This window comes from Micropterus dolomieu, linkage group LG12 (assembly GCF_021292245.1).
Source record: "Micropterus dolomieu isolate WLL.071019.BEF.003 ecotype Adirondacks linkage group LG12, ASM2129224v1, whole genome shotgun sequence".
Lineage (NCBI taxonomy): Eukaryota > Metazoa > Chordata > Actinopteri > Centrarchiformes > Centrarchidae > Micropterus > Micropterus dolomieu.
The window spans coordinates 29,170,945-29,194,361 of record NC_060161.1 but is presented as its reverse complement, the minus strand read 5'-3'; the positions used below and the strand labels follow the sequence as shown (position 1 = coordinate 29,194,361).

General features: G+C 40.1%; 1 protein-coding gene across 1 annotated transcript in view; it reads left to right on the top strand.

The window, feature by feature from the left end:
* Positions 1–22,924, top strand: part of si:ch211-200p22.4 (phosphatidylinositol-binding clathrin assembly protein) — an 80,475-nt gene extending 57,551 nt beyond the window's left edge. The window contains exons 12-19 of the mRNA XM_046064110.1: positions 863–963; positions 3,089–3,199; positions 9,398–9,541; positions 10,059–10,089; positions 10,519–10,651; positions 17,508–17,564; positions 18,793–18,909; positions 20,251–22,924. Of these exons, the coding sequence (XP_045920066.1) occupies positions 863–963; positions 3,089–3,199; positions 9,398–9,541; positions 10,059–10,089; positions 10,519–10,651; positions 17,508–17,564; positions 18,793–18,909; positions 20,251–20,265 (709 nt within the window). The 3' untranslated portion in view covers positions 20,266–22,924. The remainder of the gene's footprint in view (positions 1–862; positions 964–3,088; positions 3,200–9,397; positions 9,542–10,058; positions 10,090–10,518; positions 10,652–17,507; positions 17,565–18,792; positions 18,910–20,250) is intronic.
* The last annotated feature ends 493 nt before the right edge of the window (positions 22,925–23,417 follow it).

The following is a 23,417-nucleotide window of genomic DNA, read 5'->3' as shown; positions in this document are numbered from 1 at the left end:
GCTATATAGAGAGGAATTTACAGAAAATGCACAGATCATGAATAGTATCAAATATGTGGTTGGACTTAAAATGAGGAAAGAGGAAGGTGACAGCTCTTTAAGTCAAGTCAGAATGGTTAAGACATGTGAAACAATACAAACTAACAAAACAACCCTTATGAATGGTTATTATTCATTAACCCATCGCTGAATGTAAAGTCAGCATGCATTAGAAAACTTTTAGTTTTCTGTTCACAACAAAACTAATCCTTGTATCGCAGTCCTGACTTTTCAGCTGTGATAGTTACTAAGCACGATTTACTATTCTTGATAATCAGCACAGGATTTATACTCAACATGCACACACTGTTTCACACTCTGAATTTACTGCTCCTAACTGTTTTATTGCTCCGTGGAAGTTTTTAAAGCCCTTCAGAGAGCAAGGATTAATCTTTATCTGTGACAAACGAACATTTTAGTGGCGACTTTAGCTATTTATGCGCAATTGATCAAATATTAATGCTCTATCTCATCTGTCTTTCTGTACCTCGTTATTTTGTTTTTCTTCTCTCGCTGACTTTTTTCACTTGATTTCTGTTCCTCTCATCTTTCTATCCCTTATTCTCCTCTCCCTCCCTACCTCTTATTCTCATCCCACCTCTTTTTCTCGCTCACTTTTTTTTATCTCTTCTTCCTACCACTTTTGTCTGTCTCCTTCCTCTCTCATTATCCCCCTCTTTTCTCTCTCTCTCTCATTATCCCCCTCTTTTCTCTCTCTCTCTCTCATTATCCCTCTCTCTCTCTCTCTCTCTCTCTCTCTCTCTCTCTCTCTCTCTCTCTCTCTCTCTCTCTCTCTCTCCTTCTCTCTCTCTCTCTCTCACAGTGTGCCCAATCTGAACAGTGACCTGTTTGATCTTCAGCCGGCCTTCATCCCCGCTGTGCAGAGCACTCCTTCAATCTCCACCGCCAACAGTGCCTGGGGAGGTACGCTACCTACACGCACGCACACACCTGCATTTACACATATATGAAGGTAACAGCAGGGATGCAGACATGCAAATAAGGCAGACACCTGTCTACACGCACACATGCAGATAAAGATAGAGAGACAAATGAATTTATGTCTGAGCAAAAAGTCAGTGTATCATTCTTCAAAGTGTGTTTCTGGCATTCTGGGGATAAATATTCCCTCTGGCCAGTCATTCACATGTCTGCCCATCCATCTGTCGAGCCATTCATTTGTCTTTTTATGTAAACCATCCATCCACCCACCATCATTCCCTCCTTTTCTTCAGAAGCTAATGTTGCATGACCCAGCCGGTGTCTTGTGTAGAGTGTGTAGAGACACAGTCAAACATGTTTTTGGGCGCAGGTGTTTTCACTGTAAATGCTCACAGTAATTTGTAATAATAAATCCTGTAACCGTGTGCTCAGACTCAATAAACCAGTCCGAGGAAATGTCAGCCAGGATTCAACCACCATCTCTTCGTTTTCCTGTTTGTCAGTGTGGAAAATGTAGAAGGCAGAAATGCTGAGCAACAACACTGACTTTCACAGGATGTCTTTCCTCGGATGTCTGGGGAAAAAAAAAAGTTGGCGTTACAGCTTAAGATCAGCTAGCTCAAATCAAAAAAGCAGCACAAAGATGCATCTGGCCGCACTGTTAACGCGGAGTATTACAAGCTTTATGACAGAGGATTAAGCTAAAGCCATTTATAAAGAGTTTGGCCAGACTTCAGAGTCTGAGCTACTTCGTACCACAAATGTCAGCCCCTTATGCCATCAGTGGCTCTGACACAGGAGCCTGAGATAACTGTCTCTGTTCATTTCTCAAAAATAACACAAAGGATGCTTACCTTAGTGAATGGCCATGGCTGTAAATGTCTGAAACACAGTATTAAGAACATATTTTTTGATTATTTAAAAGAGTAGATATTGACATATTGGGGAACGTGGATTGGATTAGATGAGAAGATTAATATGGCTCTTATAGATATCTGTTAAATATGAAGATACATACAGCAGCCGGTTAGCCTAGCTTAGCACAAAGACCGTAAACAGAGGGAAACGGCTAGACTGGCTTTGTCTAATCTAACTGAATTCACCAACCGGCACCTCTTGAGCTCACTAATTAAATCCTAATCTATACAAAAGCCAAAGAGGAATCCCGGACTATTTCTTGACTCTGAGGAATTGCAAGGCAGGGAAGTTACTGTGCTTTACCAAATTTGTTTGGTGCATAACCCCTTGTAAAAACGGCAAGTTGTTGTTTTTACACTTTCATACAAATAAAACAATGTATAACATGTTATTTAGTGAACTTTAGAGGTGCTGGTTTGTGCTAAACTAAGCTGATGCGTGTAGCTTCATATTTAACAGACAAATGACAGTGATATCAGCCTTCTCATCTCATTTAGTCATGGCATATGTTTCACAAGTAATGTAGTCTATGGCAATATTCCCAATAAAAAATTTTTACGTGTACATGAAGAGCAATGTGGTAGTCACAGTAGAAACCGGTGATTCTTACTCACAAACTCTAGTAATATACCATTTTCTATCTACTTTTAAATCAATTCTAGATCATCTTTACGAATCACTGTTTCTTCACAGCTCAGTCGTATCAGTTGCATCACGTCTGTTTTTAGATACTGTGGTGTATTTGCCGTGTATCTTCGTTTGGTACACAAAGACAACCCCTCTCTGAGGCTTCAAGCCCTAATCCCCAACAGGGATGTGGATGAAGACAAAAAAACAAAAAACAAAAGGTGCCGTCACTGGATTTGCTCGTGCACAGGCTTAACTCTTCTCTGAAAGCCCGACATCCTCGACAGCCTGCACAGAATCTCAAGTTACTAAGCAACAACAATGGCAGCACGCCGGAGACTGTAATGTCCATGTTCCTAATCTAATAGGATTAGTTTAGCGCTAGGTGGTGGAATCCTTACTAGAGCAAAGCCATGATTTCCATCGAGGATAAATCCCAACACGATGTATGTATCTACAGTTATTTTAAAGCTGTGTCAGATAAAAGCTAGCCCGGTTATCTTGTGCAGTTTAAGCATCCAAACTGGGTTTTTAATCGGTCATATTTAACTGCATCCCTCAGGAATGGAGAGCCAGCCTCTGCAGCAGACTGCCCCAGCCATGACTGTAGATTTCGATGCTGTGTTTGGGAATAAGGCCGCGCCCAGTAACAACGGCCCACAACCTGCAGCCGGTAAAGCCCGCTCTGTCTGACTGTCCAGACAGAGCCAGACTGAAAAACTCAAACCTTTCTATTTATTTTCGGCTTTGCTGGCAGCACAGGCGTAGCACTTAACTAACCCTCTGACTAGATCCAGCATCCTGTGATTGTTCCCGCTACTGGGTGGGTGTTTGCAGCTTTCTGTAGCTCTGTCACACGCCTGTTGTTTGACTTCTTACATAAAGTCTAATACTGTAATGACAGCAACTCTAACTCTACAACGCAAGTTCACAACCCAGATTCAGGGGGATCAGTTAACTTTCTATTCAGATGGATGTTTTGAGAAATAGATTTAAAGCCCCTGATCTCTTTCAGTAATAGTGTGAAGTTTAGGGTATTACGCATCAGTGTACCAATTTCCTACTTGATAGAGTTAACTGATCCCAGTCCTGATTTTCCTCAGTAACGTCTTTTCTTTCAGGGTTCCTACGCAGGTCAAATTCTACAAATATGACAAATTAAACAAAACTTTGTTCAGATGATGAACCTAGAAGGAGAGCCGCTAGTTATTTCCAGTACATTTTTAGTGATACGTTATTTGATCACCAACCAAAATCTTCCAATCCATTACAAAAATAAATGTCTAGAAGTCCTGATTGGAAAAGACAATATGTAGGAACCCTCCCTCCAACTACTTCAGCTTCTCTTGTTGTGGTTTCCTGCCTGTTACGGTAAAAGCTTTAGACTCGATTGCTCGTAAGTGTTGCAGGTCTGAGACTTTGGCTTAGAGCCCTCTTATTAGCTCACTTTCTTTTAACCTCTCAGCAACTGACACAGTCAATCTCTGCGCTTCTCAACCCGTTTGGGTCCCAAGACACTCCTGCAAAGCATATCATTTTAAGGCACGGTGAGTTATCGACAGCTCCAAGGCACAGCAGATAGGAGCGGCTACCTGCAGAGGTCATCTAAAGACTATTTTCATCATAAAGGGAGAAAGAAGTTCAGTAAGCAGTAAAGGTTTAAACTGCAATAGTTCAGAGGAAGTTACAGCGTGGGCCTTTTTAAGATTTATTTTTTATTCATTGAAAGGGTGAGTCGGGTTATATCAGATTGTCAATAACAAGCTGTGGGAAGACCAACAATGAATTGATCCTATTAACAACAAGTATTGTCTTTCTAGCAGACGCCTTATATAACTATTTCCTGTGTGTGTCATAGAGCTACACCGTTACACAAACACCGTTAAAAATGATGATCCATGAGCCACACTGTTGCCCTACGTGACATGTGGCTTCACCATGATGAACATGGATACTGTAGTTTCTTATTTTTAGATTCGATCCCACAGTCACCGTCAGTGTATCTGTACAGCAACACGATTTACTCCTGTATATGTAACGTTTGAAAGACTACAGTCCCCAACTGTTTTAGTAACTGATTTAGTCTTTTTTATAGATTTACATCATCAGTAGGACCTAGTGGGCTTGGGGCTGAGTGCCACATATGGGCGAGGATAGTCGGAAAACTAGAGGCGTACTTCTGGATTGTTAGTTGGGGGAAAAATTTGAATTTTGCCAGAGTTATCCTTCACATTTCTGTGAAAACAATCCCTTCATCCCAGAGTTTTCTCTGGTGTACATAGTCATTTATATAGCATTTTAATCTATTTAATTGTCCTTATTTGCCATTAACTGATAAAGCATCTATCAGTTTCTTTCTCCAAAGTAAGGTCTCACTCTAACGGCGCCAATCAATCAGCATTCAGGGGGAATTTTCCAGGATTAATCAGCCAGCTGTTTCTCCCCAGCAGCCACTGCACATGCCGCTCAAACTCGTTTGTATGACTTGATCAAAACAGTATTATCAAGCGCTAGCTCAATAATCACAAATCTGGAAAAGGGCTGTCTTAAATCCTCCAAATGGACACCAAAAGTATTTGATTTTTCAGGCAGTAAGAATGAATTATTTTGTGAGGCATTACTGTCACGTTGTCATCATCATTAGGAGCATTATTTGTGTTATTTGCATTATTTGCCCGAGCATAACTTATTTCGGGTTATTTTTATTTTATTTATTTATTTTTTTATATAATGTTCTGGTCCAGAGTGCAGGTTCTGTTTAGGGGCAGCTGATTTCTGGTAATCTAGTTTAACTATCTCTTCTGCTCTGCTCACAAGTAACAGTTGAAAGCTTGTGGCTCCAGTGTGCAGCACTGGTTCCGGCTCTGGACAGACTAACTTCCTTCTATTAATAGTGCCTGTATTGAAGCTGCCACTACAACTACCAATACACAATCTGGGCAACTGGCAGCATCTCACAAAACTCCCTCTGTATATGTGTGTGTGTGTGTACAGCTATTGTACTGTATTTCTGTGTTTCCTTCTGAGTGCGTGCGCCCATACGTTGTCTGCGCATCGCTCTGCGTCCACGTGTGTCCTTAAATTTGTTAGTGTTTATAACCATGTGTGTCTGCGTCTGTTCGCATGTCGTCTGTCATTTTGATTTTGCTCCGTCCCATCTGTCTGCTTCTGCTCGTCTGTGTTGTTTGTTGCTGTTCACACCATTCCCCTCTCCTCCCTCCCTCCGTTTGTTTCATCTCTCTCTCTGTATTTGCCTCATCGTCTCCCCATCACACTTCACAAGGCAAGAATCACCCAGGCAACTCCTTTCCATCTGCTCTCCTCCTCCTCTTTTCTCAATCTCTCCTTACAATTCAAAGCCCTTTCTCCTTCCTCTGCGAAGTCTATCCTTTGTCTGTTTTTATTTTTTATTTTTTTCCACTTCTAACTGATTTGACTGCATACTCCTTTTTATATTGAGGTTATTTTTATTTTTTTTTTAAAGGCAGAGCACATTTCATATTTGTGTTGCTGAAGCTTACTGTTTTTGTGATGACTTTATAATCTGTTTTCTGCTGTCTTTTTTGACAGTCCCTGCAATTATTTCTGCCCTTTTGTCTATGCAGACTCTGGAATGCAATTTTGCTTCCATTTTATTTAAATTGCAGATTGCTGTGTTTATTTATGCCTCTTTGTGATTCTGAGCAGATGAATCTCTCTATTTATGTGCTACACAGCATTAGGTACCTTTTTATATCTTTCCTCACCTTTGGAGGGAATTTATTTATAAATCAGACTTCATATTTTTGGATTTGCAAATTCTATTCATTTTAATGGCATGTATATGTTTTTTCTTCCCTTTATGCTTTGCTAATATCCATATCATTTACTGTCTGTCTGCTCATGGTCAATTGGGCTGCAACTAATGATTAGTTATAAAGTCTATTACTTTATTACTATAAATATACTATTATAGTATATTTTCTCAATTAATCTATTAGTTGTTTGGTCTATAAATTGTCAAAAATGTCGATCACTGTTTTCCAAAGCCCAAAATTACGTCTTGTTTTGTCCACAACCCAAAGAGATTCACTTTGCTGTCATACTGGAGTAAAGAAACCGGAAATAGGAGTCTAATCTTACATTTTCCTTCTTATAATAATATGACTAAGTAGCTCTGCACTGCAACACATGAACAGTGCTGTTTCTTTATGTTTTAAATGGATCATCAGGTGGTGTGGATGCTGACGTTGTGACTGCGCTAGCTTTAGCTTCAGTCTGTTAGCACAGTATAATTTATGTAGCCATTAACTTCATTTTTAAGACCCTTTTGCAGGGTTGTCGTTTAAAAATGAGTCAGCTGGAAACATTAAAAAGTCAGCCGGAGATGGTGTAATAAAGCTCTTGAAGCTAAGATTGGTGTAATTAACTTGCTTAAAATCTGCCTGCAACAGATTTTATTTCACCAGACAAAATCAGTAGTCACCAGTTAGAAAGGAGAATCCTGTTGGGGCTGGAGCTTAGTGAACGTTCGGTTCTTGAACTGAAATATTTTTTCATTTTGTGAAGAGGAACTGAGCATCCGTCCGCACTCACAGTGGTCGTTAATTAAGGCTTCATCCGCCACATAACTTTAAAAATCCATCCCTGTGATAAAACTTCCTTTGATCTAATTTCCTTCCGCTCAAGCACCACGTGCTAAACATCGTACAAGCATTGTGACTTTTTCCTGAGATACCTCAGATCCTGTCGTATCTGAAAACCATAAGGGGCTCTTATGTCTGAATGACAAAAAAGCTGTTGCTGTAACTAATAAAGACAGCAATGTTGCGTATCCCATGTCAGTAAAAGGCTTTAGGTAAGCCAACCTTTTTAAATTTCTGTCACATTTAGTAGTGAGTAACAGATTTCTCCCTCCCAGTGTTTTGGAATTGATCCCTTGACATGGATTTACTTCCTTCCTCCCCTTTGATCTTAAACTCTATTGACTGTCAAATCCTCTGCTGAAACACCTAAGCTAACACTGATAGCATTATCCTCCCAGTTCAATACAACTGTGGTGTGTGTGTGATTTACTGAGAGAGCTTGATTCTTTTTTCCCCACTCCCTCTCTCCCCCTTTTTATCTCTGCCTTTCTTCTATTGCTCTCGTGGTTCAATTTAATTCAGGGGGCTTTACGGGCACACTGGTTTAAGAAACAAAAAAATCACCCACGTCGCTGAACTGTTTTATCACAGAGACAACAATAATGGAAATGCCGTCAGTGGGCAGTGAAATTAGTCAAGAGAATTACAAAGATAGTGGGCAAAACAAGGTTTCCTTCCCCATCTCCTCCTTGCTGCCCTGTCCACTTTCTTCATTTCTTTCTTTGCTTTTCTTCTTCTTCTTTCTGTCTCCGAATGCTTCACCTCCCTCTCTTTTTCTCTCATCTGCCAAGCTAGCAGGAAAAGGGTTTTCTGAATCTCTTGTGTCAGCACCGCTGTCAGACTTACACACCGCTTCCTAACTAAATATTATTCCTCCCTCCTTTTTTTCCACCATCAGCTGCCTCTCTCTCTTTTTTTCCTCCTCCTCCTGCGTTTTGCAGGGACACTGTACATTTACAGCGCTTGTCTTGCATTCACGTGTACTTGCTCCTTCTTGTTTTGCTTCTTTCCAGCTTTGCATCACCGCCTTCCCATTTCATTTCTGCTACTCGTCTACATGTATTCATTTTTGACCCCTAATAGTTATTTGATAAATTGAGGAAACAATATTGCAAGAAGCAGGGGTTCAATTCCCATACATACATACCATTATGTAAAAAATCTACATCTTATCTTGAGGTTACGCTTTCAATCCCCCTTTTTATGCTTGTGTTTTCTACTACCCCTCGCCATGTTGACCTTTTCTCCCACCAAATACATACATGTAAACACACACCTACACAGTCACACCTCCTGATTCTACCAGTAGAGTAATACTGAGCCATTAGCTGAATGAGTGCTGACATGGGAAGACACACACCACCAGTTTTCCTGCTCTCTCTCATACACGCACACACACTCTCACACATACATGTTCAAAACTAATCACTGTTCAGAGTCAGAGTGTATACATGACAGCTACGAACAGATAAATCAATCATCTGGAACGAGTGCTGCAAGCTACTGAGTCAGGGCTTATAAACTCGCTGCTGATAGAATGAGGCTGCTGTATGACAAAAAGAAAGAAAGAAAAAGAGTCTGTGGAGAGTATATCTGCTTTAAACCAGAATCTCTGTCCATGTAGGTAAATGCTAAAGAAAATAGGGCAGGTAAAATTAAATTAACAGGAAGGATAGCGGATAGATTGAAGTTCACATTAAGGATGTACAGCTCAGCAGTTTTCTCAGATCAAAACTGTTCAGTTCTGCTTCATTAAAGTGGTCAAATTGTGAGTGGACGTTTTTGAAAAGTTTGGAGTATTTGGCTGAAAGTTGGGTCTGTTCTCATTAGATTCAGGATCAAATCTCACAGCTTTATTTTATTTCTTTTAGCTTCGTTCACCTTAAACACAAATTTCCTTCCCTGTTTTTTGAGTTTTGCTGCTACATTTTGTTCTTCGTTACTGTTGCTACGCCTGCCAAGCTATCTATTTTCATATAAGTGCATATAAGCCCACTCCAAACTCTTTAAATGCTGAGCATCTTTCTTACTACAGCCCAATGCACAGTTCTTCAACATGTGGAGAAGATTAAAAGATTCACAGGCCTACCGTGCTTTAGGGGAAAGAGTTTATGTTCAGTGTACTCCTCTACTCCATCTACATTCTCTCTTTCCTCTACGTCTGTGTGGTGTGCTAACCCCTTTGTTTTGTTTGTTAGCAGCTAGTTTTCAGCTTATTTACATACGTGAGTGCATTTCTCCTCCAGGTTTTGATGCTCTAGGAGACCTGTTGAAGCCTACAATTCCCACACACACTGCACCTCATCCTCCTCCTCCTCAAATGGTCATCCATCCTGGAGGAAAGCTGCTAGCCAACGACCTTGACTCCTCTCTGGCCAACCTCGTGGGCAGTGAGTGTCCTGATCCAAGTGCACAACAAGGGGGAAAAAAACACTAGCTGGATTATCTGTGAAGCAGCATTTTGTTGTTTGAACATTTATGTAATTTACGAATGCATACACACACACTTAGACCATATTTCTTTTATAATCATTCATATTTATTGAGTATATAGATGGATGGCACACATGCATACATACTTTGCTTCTATCCCTTTCATGTGGAAACATTAAACCTTTTTTCTTTGCCTCTCTCCCCCTTTTTAACAACCAACCATTCAGTCAATCAATAACCTTTTCTACTTGGTTGGAATCTGTACTCCCTAGCTTGCAAAATTTTACACTTCCCTTCATGAAGAATATTGATTAAACATGTCTGAATGTTGCAAACTAAAGAGAAAAAATGACAAGAGAACAAAGAACCTTATGAAAAACCTTATCTAAAGCTGAAATACCTGCCTCACTGTCTTTCATTTACTCCCTTTCAACCGTGATCACTCAGTTTCTCTGTGGTTCTGTCCCTCCTCAGATCTGCAGTTTGGTGGGACCCCAGCCAAGAAGTAAGTGTCTTGAGTTGTGATGATACCATTTTTAAGTTGTGCTTGTAGTCTAGAGGATTTATCCACTGGCAAAACAAATACACCTCCCTGTTCTTTTACTGTTGCCAGCATTCCCACCTACTGCCAACACATAACTTTTAACTACTTAAACTCAAAATCAAATTTATTATGAAGTATTTTATTGCTTTGAACTGCTTAGTGTTAAAGGCAAGAGGCTGCAGTACACGGATTCACTCGTGTTTCTGCCGTATTTGCAATATTTGTCTTTTAAATAAATTCATGATGCGCCTCACAGGGTTTAAAACATAAAAGAAAGTAAAAAGAAAGACATGGTTTTTGGTGTTTGAGAAATTAGCCTCAGGTTGAGCAAGAAAAAAAGAAAAAGCCTGATGGTGTGTTTGTGTTGTTGCTCTGCTCGTCCCTCACCAGGCCAGATATGCATTGGAGCCAGCCCGGAGAGAAGAAGCTGACCGGGGGCCAGAACTGGCAGAATAAGACCATGTCGACCACACAGTGGAGCCCCGCGCCCATGGCCCCGCAGCCCATGCCTGTGCAACACGTGGTAAGGAGACAGAAACTCGCACTGAGCACGCAAACACACGGGCAGAATGTGACCCATGTGGTGCGGTGATTGTACACCCTGAGAATCTGCCCTGAAAGGATCCAGCAGAGGTCTCTGAAAGTCATGCGGTTTATTACAACTTGGATCTTATTTATGTAATTAAGGTGGGCGGTAATAATAACATTGAACTAACCGCCAGTCAGACGATCATTTCCTGTGTAAAGAAGTATTATTACCAACATTTTGGGTGCACTCACTTTCAGTTTTCCCTCCAAATAAATGGGTTTAGATAATTGATAGTAAAAGTAAAATGTTGGCATGTCAACAATCTGCCTGATTGTTTTAATGCACATGCACTTGTGGAGATGTCACTGTTCCGAGAACTCAGAAATGATGGTCAAAACTGAGAATAAGACCCAAGTTGTAAAAGACCAGGATTATCCTTCATGAGACTCAGTCGAGGTGTCTGTAAGTCAAAAAGTGTGTCGCTGGGCGATGTTCTGGCTCTTTAAAGTTATTAAATTTTAATGTAGGGGCTTCTTTCTAATCATTAAAGGAATAGTTCGTCATTCTAGGAAATACACTTAATCTTATCCAACTCTCTTGATGAGAGTTGGATAAGAAGATGAAGATCACTCATGTCTGTCTATTTAATGTAGACCAGCAGCCGGTTAGCTTAGCTTAGCATAAAGCCTTGAAACCGGGGCAAACAGCTAGCTTTGCTCTGTGAAATGGTAACAAAATCTGCCACAAGAGTGGTGTTGATCTTCACCTCTAACACTCTACAGTAAGCACATTTCCCAAAATGTGTAACTATTCCTTTAGCAGTGAAAAATCAGTGTAGCTGCATAGAACATGAGGTTTTCTCTTTCCACTTATCTGCTAGTGGAAAATTGTTAAGTTAACATGACTTGCGGACACCTTGCTATTGAAATATCAAATCTAAAGTTGTTGCAATGCGCACACTGAATGCTGTCTGTGTGCATGTGAATGTTTTGTACTTTGTTGTGTCCCGTATATAGATGGAAGTCTTGGTGCAGTGTGTAGCTGCCTGTGCATGCTCTGTGTGTGTGTATGTGTGTGTGTAAGTGAGTGCTGATCTTGGCAGCGCTTGATTGTCCTCCTGATCTCTGGACAGCAATTTCTGGCTGACGAGGACAAACTGTCACTAACTCTCCGCTTCCTCTCTTTCTCCCTTTTTTTTTTTCTCTCTTTGCTCTCCTGTTGGTCCTATGCTTCTTTCTTCCCTCACTGTCCCCCCTCACCCCTGCTGTCATTTTCTCTCACCTCTCCTTTCCTGTCCTGCTCGTCCCTTTCATGCATTTCTTCCATCTGTTTCTGCACTGTCATCCACTCATCTTCCTTCCCCTCTTCGCCCGCGTTCTGTTTTTATCACGTCTCTGTTTTGCGTCGTCATCTGCTCGTCCTGTTTTCGCTACACTGCATTTGACATCTGCCCGTCCGTATTTTGACCCCTCATTCTTTTTTTTCTCTGCTTTTGTTTCCTTTACTTGTTGCTGTTGGTCCTCCATCTTTGCCTACGATGTGGTTCTGACCATTTTTCTCTTTTTTTATGTGCTTTCTGTTGTCTTTCTATCATTCTTCCTTTTTTCCTTCCTACCCTCCTTTCTTTTTATGCTCATCCTCACTTTCTCTATCGCAACAAATCACTCCATCCTTATTTCTTTTCCTCATAATTCTCTCATTCCATCCCTTTTTTCTCTCGCACCTTTTCTTATCTCGTTAAATCCTTTCTTTGCTTCCCTCTTTCATCATCTCCTCGTTTTCTTGGATTCTCCCTTTCACTCTCACATTGTCACTTTCTCTCATCCTCTGCCTTCCTGTGTCTCCTCTGTTGCTTCATCTTTGCCTCTTTCGTCCCACTCTCCCTCCCCTCTCCATTTTCTCTCCGTCTGTCTTCTTCTGTGTCTCCTGTCTTTTTTCCCTGTTGCGTCCTGATGCAGAATGGAATGTTCTATACTAGTTATGTAAGTACTTATCCCCGTTTAGTAAAACAAGTCTTAACCAGCTGCTCAATGACTTTTATAATGTGATTCCAACCTCCCTTCTCACTGTTGTCCTCTTCATCTCTTTCTCTGTCACTCCTTTCTTTCTTTCCCTTTTCGAAGGCAGTTGTTTCTAAAAGATTTTGTTCTTTCCACAAATTTCTTAACATCAGGTGGTGCCTTATTTGTCTCTTGTACATCTTCCTTAAAGGAGGTCTTGTGATGATCTGTATTTTCTTATTGTCATCACATGCCATTTAAAAGACAAAAAACAACAATGAATGTATCCTTTTAATGAGATTTGCCTGTTCATCCAAAGCCTGATATAGACTGTTCCCCTGTGCCATAGAAATATTTGCCCGAAAATCACTTTAAAGAAATCACTAACCCTTGCTGTTGCACTGTTTAATTTCAGTCTACACAAAAAACTCTGTCCTGCAGTGGTAAAAATGGCGCGCAGTTGAAAATGGTCCCCAAGAAAGCATAATTCAGAATTAGCATGCATATACATGTACATTTCCTCTACACATATGAAAACAAACTAATTCACACACTATACTGAAAAGCTCACACATACAAGTGAAATGCTTTTTACATACACAACTGAAACACTGTCACACAAACGACTGAAATCCTCTCATACAACATACATTTCACTGGTATGTGTGTGAGGTTTTCGGTATAGTATGTGAATGAGTTTGGTTTGTGTATGTAAGTGTATGCATGTTAATTCTGAATAGTGTCCCTAACAGCCCCTCATAAAATGCACTATATTGTGCCATTAGAGTAATATTTGCTGTTGTTTTAGGAAGTTACTGAGTCTTTAAAAACTGAACTATGTTTGTTGTTTTTTTTTATCTTGACTCAGTTTGTAAAGATCCACATCTATTGTAGGAACAAAGACAGCGTAGGGAAGTCAGACAGTATTCACAGACTAACACATCGTTGGGTTTGGTGTTTTTATGGGATTTGTTGACAATACGAAAAAATGTCTAATCCCAAAGACTTGTGAAACTAACACTAAACTGTCGAGGCATGTTATTGACTGCATTATTTCACCTTTGACTCTCACTGACTGGGCCTGCAAAAACAGTAACTGCCCATAGGGATTAATTCAGTAGCACAATAAACAAAAAGAAATGAAGTCACCGTTCTCTCAGCAAAACAAACAACTGTATTTTTCCCTCCAATACAAAAAGTACATTGTTTGGTCAGCAGTGAACTGAATCCTGCCTTCAACGTACATTTAGCAAGACAAGCAAACACAAAAAAGTGCACCAGCTTTGACCACGAACAAATACAGCTTAGAAAGAGAAAACGTTAATAGAGCTGCTCATTATTGACCCTGAGAAAGAAAATATATCGTCTCTTATAAATATACAAGTCAATAAAAACAGCAAACATAACCTCCATAAGCCGTAACATAATAAATAAGTCATAGCGGCATGTGGCTGTAATATATGACATCACAGGTAGCAGAGCAGTGAATAAGTAGGCTGTCGTGCATTACGCATGATAAGTAACACTCCACACCTGAGATTCTCAGCAGAAGGGCAAGGTTGCAACGGTCTGTGCTCGCTTAATACTTAAAATGCCAGCCAGAAATCCTGCAAAGCCTTCTACTTATTTAACCTCTACTTAACCATGCAGGTCATCTTAAGATCAGAAGTCTGACTTTGCAACGAAAGCATAGAAAGAAGAGAATCACCCTTTTATTTTTTTTTAGAGTGAGATGGCAAAGGGAATAGCAAAAGTTCAGCTCTGAATCACTAAAACTCTGGATTAAAGGCGCAGACAAAAGAGATTTAAAAAAAAAAAAAAAAAGATACACAGGCAGGCAGAGAGAGGAGGCGCCTTAGAGACAGACAGAGGGAAAGAAACAGCAGGAGAGAGGTTGAGCATAAAAACACAGATACAGCCAAACATATGAATGTAATGCATGATGCATGGAGGGCCCGACAGCTGGGCTGAAAGACGGATAGACAAAAATACTGATAGAGAAGGTGTAGTGGTGCATAAACTGTCTCACCTGTGTTTTTTGTATCATCTTGTCATGGTTAAAAACTAAAATAAAGTGATGCTCCCTGTCATTTTGCTCAAGCTGGCATAAAGACAGACAGACCAGTCAAACTCGGAGACAGATGGTTTGCTAACTAAAGCGTGCTTCAGGTGCAGATGATGGGAAAACTCTAAATCTTTAATCATGGTTTCAAATACTAAAACCGCTAACCCACTAGTGTATATCTCTTAAGTGAGCAATAAACAAATTTGACTGATGAATCGAGTCTTTTGCCTGGAATCGGTCTCTCCGTGGCTGCTGGCCAAGCTCTGCTGCTAGAAAAGATCAGGTTGATCAATGGTTTTGATCAGCTTTCACAGCCTGCTCTCTGGAGGAATCATATTGATTACCTCCTGAGATCAGTTCACTGGTTCACCTGACCTGACCAGAAATCTTTTTAGCTTTAGATCTCTTGGCAGAGAGTCACTTCCTAAACTCCCTTGGAAAGTACATTTGACATTTGGCTGTGACGGTAATTTACATTTGCTTTGGTTTCATTTTCAAAGCAGAGTTTCAGTTCTCAAAATACGAACTTCTCAAAAGAGGTAATACACTAAGGCCTAAGATCATCACAGCATTTTGTATGTTCAAAAAAATGGTCATGATCTAAAAATGCTGTCAAACTGTAAATAATTTTCATCAAAACACAGTCTGCAGTGCTCATTTCTTTAAGATTATACAAGTTGGATTGATACAAGATTTACAAGCAGCTCAAGGCTGAAAAGCTGCAGACTACATAATTTAATTTACTGGATATATTGTATTACTGTAAATGTAGATAAAGTCTTTTGTCAGAGAGGTTCAAACTGTAAGACGGAGGGAGAGACGCCAAGCAAAGATGCTGCTGAGGCAACTCCTCTGTCCAAAAGGAAATGACAATAAAAAGTAATCACATGTGTACACACTGAAATATTAATACACATGTTTTATATTCAGTGTGACTTGCACGTCTCAATGATATCATTATAAAGAATAAATCCTCTTCAAAACCTTACAGAACGATGGTCATTTTGACTCCAGAACTTGCGGGGAAATCATCAGGTTTTTAAGTTTATCCAGCGATACTTGTATGCACATCCTTAGGCACATTGCTGACAGGAACCGCTAATAACTAATTCTGCATACTTTAATGGTGTCAATTTTCCTTAATGTAAACAAATACAGGCAAAAGACTACTCTTTGCTGCTTGAATGAACTTTTATTTTTGTTATGTATTCCAAGCATGGAAGTTAGTAGTATGTTACAGTGATACTATGATGTTTAAAAGCTACACTTTACTGTAACAAACACTGAATTCATTGTGTGAATAGTTTCTTTATCCTTTTCTTTCACTACTGACTGAAAATATTGCTAGAAATTGTAATTAAATAAAAGGAGAAATTCTTACAATGAATGTAATCCATTATTTGCACATTGAAAAATGAGTTAAAACAATTGAAAAATCCTGAAATATCCAGACTCTTTATGGATCAACCTGCATAACATGCCATTTGTTTAAAGCATTGATTAATGCTTTGTTGCATAAGTAGCAATTAAAGGATAATGCTAGTGTTTTATTTTTCTACGTACAAATCTAAACCCACCATTGTATTGCCTTGATGAATGTAATCCATCATTTGAAATAATGGTGCTACGGTAATATATGATTTCACACAGCTAATTACTGCATTTAATGGAAACGCTGTACCTTTTGCACATGTGCACTGTAATGTCCTCCAGCTGGAGACTTCCAACTCTGACAGAGTGGAGACTGCTTTCAGTGCTCTCTGCAATGATTGAAGCGTTATAAAGTAATGCTGAGGAAAATGCCTCAGTCGTCTCATTTACGGTGATGGATTAGGTTCGTGAAGGCAGCAGTGCGTTTCTGCAAGCTGTTTTTAATGGGGTTTTTTTTTTTAAAACAGTGGGAGCCTGCGACTTCCGGGTGAGCAGGTTGACTTGCAGCGGAGCAAACAGTCACAACTTCTGACTGCAGCAAATACTGAATAACTATATGTGGTGGGGGGGGTGAATCACACTGGTATTATCCTGCACATGCTTGCAGGTATTCCCAAATCCCACCGAGAAGTGCAGATCCTTATTTGTTCTATTAGAGGGAAGTTGTCTGCCTCTGCGATATTTAACTTCACAAACTGAGATTACTGCAGGTGATGGATAACTCATTTAGCATCTCTTAATGTTAACATTTCACTTCTACTGTTGTGCACTTCTACTGTTGTAAACGGATTTTCCTCCTTGACATTCACTGTGATGCACCACGGACACTCAAATGACCAATGTGTCGAGCAGCGATTGGCTGCTTAACTGAGGTTGTGCATGGGTTGTAAACGACGGCTACAAATTGCCCGTCACGTTGGATTTGAGGCCCATTCAGCCATAGAGGATTTGATTTGGGGAGTGCGGAGGGCAGGCCTAAACGCTGTCCTACTGAGCCACCCCTTTTAAAGCCGTGGTAATGATCGCTCCCAGTGGGATTCCTCTGAGTACTCCTGCATGCTGTACACACTTCATTGACATTAAATGTATTCTCCTCACACATGCCTCAGTCTAATACAGACAGATGAGACACTTGTCAGACAGAAAGACACTACAGTTGTCTAAATGTTCTGGTGTTCGTTTAAGTCCTTATAGCTATACTACGCTCCGGCAACCGCAGTAGCTTTGCACACCTGCAGGCTGACACAAGCCATAATATGTTTGACCCAGGTGTGTTTTTGGTCACGTTGGCAGTGACGTCCTGCTTCCCCCCCTGCTTTAAGCTGATTCCAGTCCTTTTCTGCTTCACTTCTAGGCTCCAGCTCCCATGGCTTTTCCCATGACCACACCGCAAGTGCCTGTGTATGGAATGGTGAGTGTGCGCAGATGCGCGTAAAACGTGCCGTTCATGTGCATACAGTCACACACGTTACTCACGTACATGCACATTAAGGCTGCAGCTAAGGATTATCATTATTAAATTCATCTGTAGATGTTTTCTTTTTGGTAAATTGGTAAATAATTTGGTCTGTAAAATGACCAGCAGTTCAAAACCAAAAGATATTCAGTTTACACTTACACAGTTCACAAGTGACAAATCCTCACATTGTTTGGCTCTTTTGCTTGTTGATCAATTCAAAGGATTAGTTGATCAAAGAATTTGATTTTTTTTTCTCTCTTGATTTTCTTTAATTAATCAACTCATGGTTTTAGCTCTAAAGGCCTTTTCACACGGGAAGCAATTTACACGCCTTGTAATTCATTTTCAAAGGCGTAGCAACAAGCGGGCGTGTTCCCGTGAAACTGTCGCGCCAGAAGTCGTTCCGTGGTTACAATCTATTGAGCCCCTTTCCGTTTACTCGCTGAGCGCTTGTCTCGGTGTCTGTTCACATGAGAAGCGCAGAGCGACCCACGCAGTGCCAGGCGACTCCGGAGTGTCGCTTCCCGTGTGAAAAGACCTTAATGCAGAAGCTACTGAAGTGCCCGCAAGTACTGTAGCTACTTTCACTTGACTATTTCCTTTGTCTTTTTTCCTCTCTATCTACCTATTCCCTCCCACCTTTCTTTATCCTCCTTTTCATCCCTTTATTTCTATTTTGTTTTGTTTGTTTTGTTTTCTCACCTTCTTTTTCGTCTTGTTGTTTTTCATTCTTGTTTTTGTGTCCCTCTTCCTCAATCTGAACCCAATCCCCTCTCTCTCTCTCTCTCAACTCCTGAACTTTATCTTGGGACAAACAAAGATGGCCATTTATGTAAGCAGGAAAAGAAAGATTGATGATTCAGTGGATGTTGATGTAAAATTACTGTTTACTGGGATGGTGAAAGCTGGAATGATGATTGATTAATTATTACAAAGAAGTGAAGGTCATAGATTAGTTCTGCATAATCTGGATTTACGGCGATTTTCTGTGCTCTGTAAGAGCAAACCAACTAATTTTTCCTGTGGAGTTGTGCCCTTTTTTGACTATTAATTTATTTATTTATTTTATTTATTGTTTGTGTCTTCATGATTATTGTACTTTTTTAAATGGCTTGTTGAAATATTGTTAAAATAAAGTTACTTATAAAAAAGAATAACAAATCTCTCGCTCTCTCTCCAGGTCCCTCCCCAGATGGGTCAGATGGGCGGGGTACCAGTGATGGCTCCTCAGCCTATGATGTACAACCAGCCTGTTCTCAGACCCACCAACCCCTTCGTACCCATGCCCGGAGCCCAGGTGAGCCCTTAGAAACACACGCACACATTAATCCACACTATGCAGTATTTGTGCGTTCATGCACACAAAACGATACAGCTGAAAAGGTATTAAATTGCTACTAATGTACTGTTTATTACACCTCAGTGAAAGGGTTGAAAATGTAATAAAACCTCTTTAATGTGATGTTTCCCATTCAATCAGACAGCTGTGTCCTCATATGAGCTAAAACCTGAGTCAGCCCAAGGTCCATTTTCTTGTGATTTACAACAGTTAGTCAACATTATTACGACATCAGTTCAAAAAATATGACATAATTAAAAACAACACAAGCTAATTCATGCAATGACATTATGGGTTTTACAAAATGTAAAGACAACAACACAAATCTGATAATGTGATAATATTTTGTTGACGTAACAAAACAAAAGTAATCGTGAGGTGGATTTGGTACAGTCATGTTGTTGTTTGTGTTAATGGGAGCACTATGTATTGACGTTTGTTTTACATATGTGTTATTAGGACATTTTGTAACATATTGAGTTTACCTATCGTGTTTTGGCAATTCTGACATTAATAGTTGCTTTAAGTGTCATGTTCACTATGTTTCTCGTCAAACAGTCAGGAATAATGTCAAATAAGGGATTTCTATGATTTCCTTTTTTCGTGTGACCCAAAGGTTCCCAACTTTTTTTTTTGGCTTGTGATCCCTTAAAATCTACTTATGACCCATCATCACCAGTTGTACCTCTATGCGTTATGACCTGAAAACGCATTAATTTTGTTTCTTAACAACAACCGTAGCTGTGGTTTCTGCTTGTGCTGACTAACAACACTGTTACACATCCTATTAAAACATTTATTAACATTTGAAGCCCGAGCTCTTGCAGGATCAGTACACAGCTCCAAGCCTGACAAAATCAATAGTACAGTTATAAACTAACATTTTGCACATAGTAAATTATGTAGCACCCTCTCAAAAGCAACAGATATATAGAAAAAACTGTCAAGGGAAGAAGTCAATATATCCAAAATCACTGAGAGAATGATTTGAGGAATTAAACCTTGTGACCAAGTCAAATAAAGAATGATTTCCCCCCTGCTTTATTTGAATATTTTTACGAAGCCTGAGGAGGTGAAATGCTTCCATAATTCCCAAGAAAAGAAGAACAGATTAGAGAAATGCAGTATGAAAATATACTGTATATTTATTATTGTGTAGCTTAAAGGTTGTTTTTCTGGTTTCCTGTGCTGTTAACTGTTTCACGCCCCCTCTATTTTGCCACTAGTGCAACCTGTTTCTCACAGTGCCAAAGTCGTTTTTGATGCATTGGTTCAAAATTTTCTCTTCTGTCTATTCAGATGCAGTTTATGTAATCCAGTCAGGGGGGAAGCAGAGTGCCAAAAGCGACAAACAAACAAACAGCAGAAGAAAACACACAAGAGGAACGATCAGATGGACGTGGGAGTAATTTGATCAAGCTAAAGCGACAAAGAGACAGACAGACAGACGACAAGATATCCAACCAACACCAAAAAAGTTGGAAAGAGGAGGAGAAGATCACCGAGCAGAGGATGGAGGGGTGTGGTGGGGAAGATGTCATCCTGGCTGGTTGTTGTCTGAAACAACTTCTTGTGTGTGTGTGTGTGTGTGTGTGTGTGTGTGTGTAGCTTCTTTCTGTCATACTGTTTAATTTGTGTGTTAAATGCTATCGATGGAATGATGTTTCAGGAAAGGGAATGCGGATGAGAGACAAAGATGGCGGAGAGGAGAGAAGAGGGGATTGAGGAAATCCTACCTCTGGTTTTCAGTCAGACCGACCCGTCTGACTGCTTGTGAGAGTCTCTGCTGCAGAATTAGCTTTATTTCATACTGGTGCTATTTGTGTCCTCTCTGGGTTACCAGACGCCTGCAACGGCAACATGGAAGCTTTTGGGAGGGGACAAGTGTTGGTTTAGTGTGCGTGTGTGTGAGTGTCAGTGAATCTCTGTAAAAAAAAGTTGTTTCAGACAATACCTTTACAACCGACCTCCTCTCCATCCCCTCCTTTCACTGTCTGCGTCCACGACTGTCCAACCAGCGAGGGATTTAGAGGCAAATCTTCAAAATATTGTTTCCCGTGATTTTCCGCTCTGTTGGGATCAGTCTGTATTTTTCAATCTGTTTTCTTCTGCAGCCGCTTCTGAATGTTACCAGGGCTTGTACAGCAAATTTTTTTGAACCATTTGTTAATAGTAGTTGAGCATTTGTTGTTATGGGTTTTAAGCTAAAGTCTTTGTTACTCATACTGCATTGTTTTCCTCTCCTAAAGCTACAGATACACACAGAGAGACAGGGCTTAGCGGTGACAACATGCTAGCACAGTACATAGTCGTCCAAATTGTCTGTGAACTAAAATGTTCAATATTTTTCTTAGGGCCTGGTCACATCAGAAAGTGGTACGGTGAAATTCATCTGTGCTTTTTCGAGGAAGCATGTTGAATTGGTAAACTACTGCAGCTGCTGAGCTAACCGCTAACACTGTAGCCAGCCAGGAAATAGCTAATGCTTGTCCGTCACAGTTGCTGTCTGAGCTTCTCTCTATTTTCTATTTTCTCTGTAACGTGTTGTTCCCCTGGCATTGTATTCTCGGGATCATTTAATTCAATAAATTAAATTAATGAAATAAATAAAAGAGAGGGAAAAATGGTGTCTGAGCTAGCTAGTGTTTAAACTGTCAGTTAGCAAGTTTGTTACTGTCATGTTTATTCAAAAGACATATTTTGGTCTACAACGATTCCTCAAAATATTTTATTTATACTTAAACAGAGAAGGTTGAATAAAACTCCTTCCGCGTTTTTGGACTCTATTTCGCCAAAGGTCTACACAGTAAAAGACTGCTTGCTTTTGGTTAACAGCACCAAGTTGTCTGTCAAAGTTTACAAAAGTTGAATTTGACGTGAAAAATGTGCACAGATTTGCTTCCCCCCCAATTAGCGAATCCACTAATTTGGGCTGTTGAATTGGAATTGGCTAATTTCACCGCTAAATTTCACCATTTTAAATGCTGGTGTGACCAAGAATTTAGCCAGACGTAATTTTACACTCCCTTATCTTGACATTTTGGCTACCATTGCTCTCAGTTGAGGGTAAAATGTAAGACATTTGTATTTTTGTCATGCTAAAGTGACTGCTTGTTAGCATCATTAGTCTGTGAGCACCTGGTTGACCTGTGTGTATCTGTTCTTGTCTTCATCAGCTCACAAACCTTTCATCAGGTACACCCTATTAGCAGATCCACATTATGTGCCAACAATTGATGACAGCAGCACGGAGTGAGTGATTAAATGTTACTGAATCAAGTTGAATTCACTTTAAATTGCACTAAATCAAGTGGCTTTATGTGCAACTTTGTCTGCAACGAGAGCCAAACAACACTGATCTTTTGGCAGTATTCTCGCTCCGCGGTTTCCAGGAAATTAAGGGGATCAAATTTGACTCATGTAAGAGGTCATGGCCATTCCTCAGCCAAAGCACCCATGAGTTTTACTGTAGGTATATGTGTTCATAATACATTTAGTTATGCGTTCACGTGTGTGCTTGCACATTTATGTGTATGTTTTCCATTGAGGACTAATTTTGAGGGTGAAATTGTGTCAGATTTCAAGCCAAATTTGAGCCAGCGAGTTTGACGCGAAATGTGCTTGTTTTGTTTTTGTAAAATCAAATTTTATTGCAAAATGCACATGCAAAAATGTTGCACTGAAGTGACTATCCTGCCATACTGGAGCTGTTGCCAGTTTTTCTGGTGTGGAAAAAGTTGAGAAAGAGAATTGAAGTTTGTGGAAATTGTTTGAGGTTTTACAATAAGAAGTTTGTCTAATCTACCAGCCACTGTGGCGGGTAACTAAAAATTATTTTCCTGCCATTCTAACAACTTGAAACTTTTTTGTAGTCCCATACCCGGTCCCAGTCCAGCGTCTACATCCCAGTCATCAGTCATCAGTCGTGTTACACTTCATCAACCACTCTGCTATTAAAATCTCTAGAATCTCGCTTCTCAACTCTGTCTAGTTGGTTAATCTCTAGAATGCTTTTTTTAGCCTGCCTCGTCACTGTTTGGTATGTGTAGATATGTGAAAAGAAATAATAGTAATAATAACCAGTTTCTGTCTAGATTGTCTGCCCCCACCCATCGCTGTCGCTGTTGGATAGATAATGCTCTTAGGCGCTTCTTGTCAGTCTTGTGTTAGCTTAGCCTCTCGTCGAAGTATCCTCCTGCAGTAGGTTTCCCACCTTGTCCCCACCTCTGCCAGTGTCTAGTAACTATAGCTCTATTATCTCTCTTGGTGTCTCTGTCTTTTAGCTGTAGACGAAACCTTTCAGAGGCTCTCAGGCTTTGTGGTTCGCTTTAAGCGCTCTTTCTTCTCGCTGTTAACATGCTCCAGTGTCTGGTAGATAAGGTCGTCTTCATTTTTTCCCCTACTACTTCAATAACTTCGGCCATCTCCGTCTCTCGTTCTGATGTCAGCAGCCTACAAACTGTCTC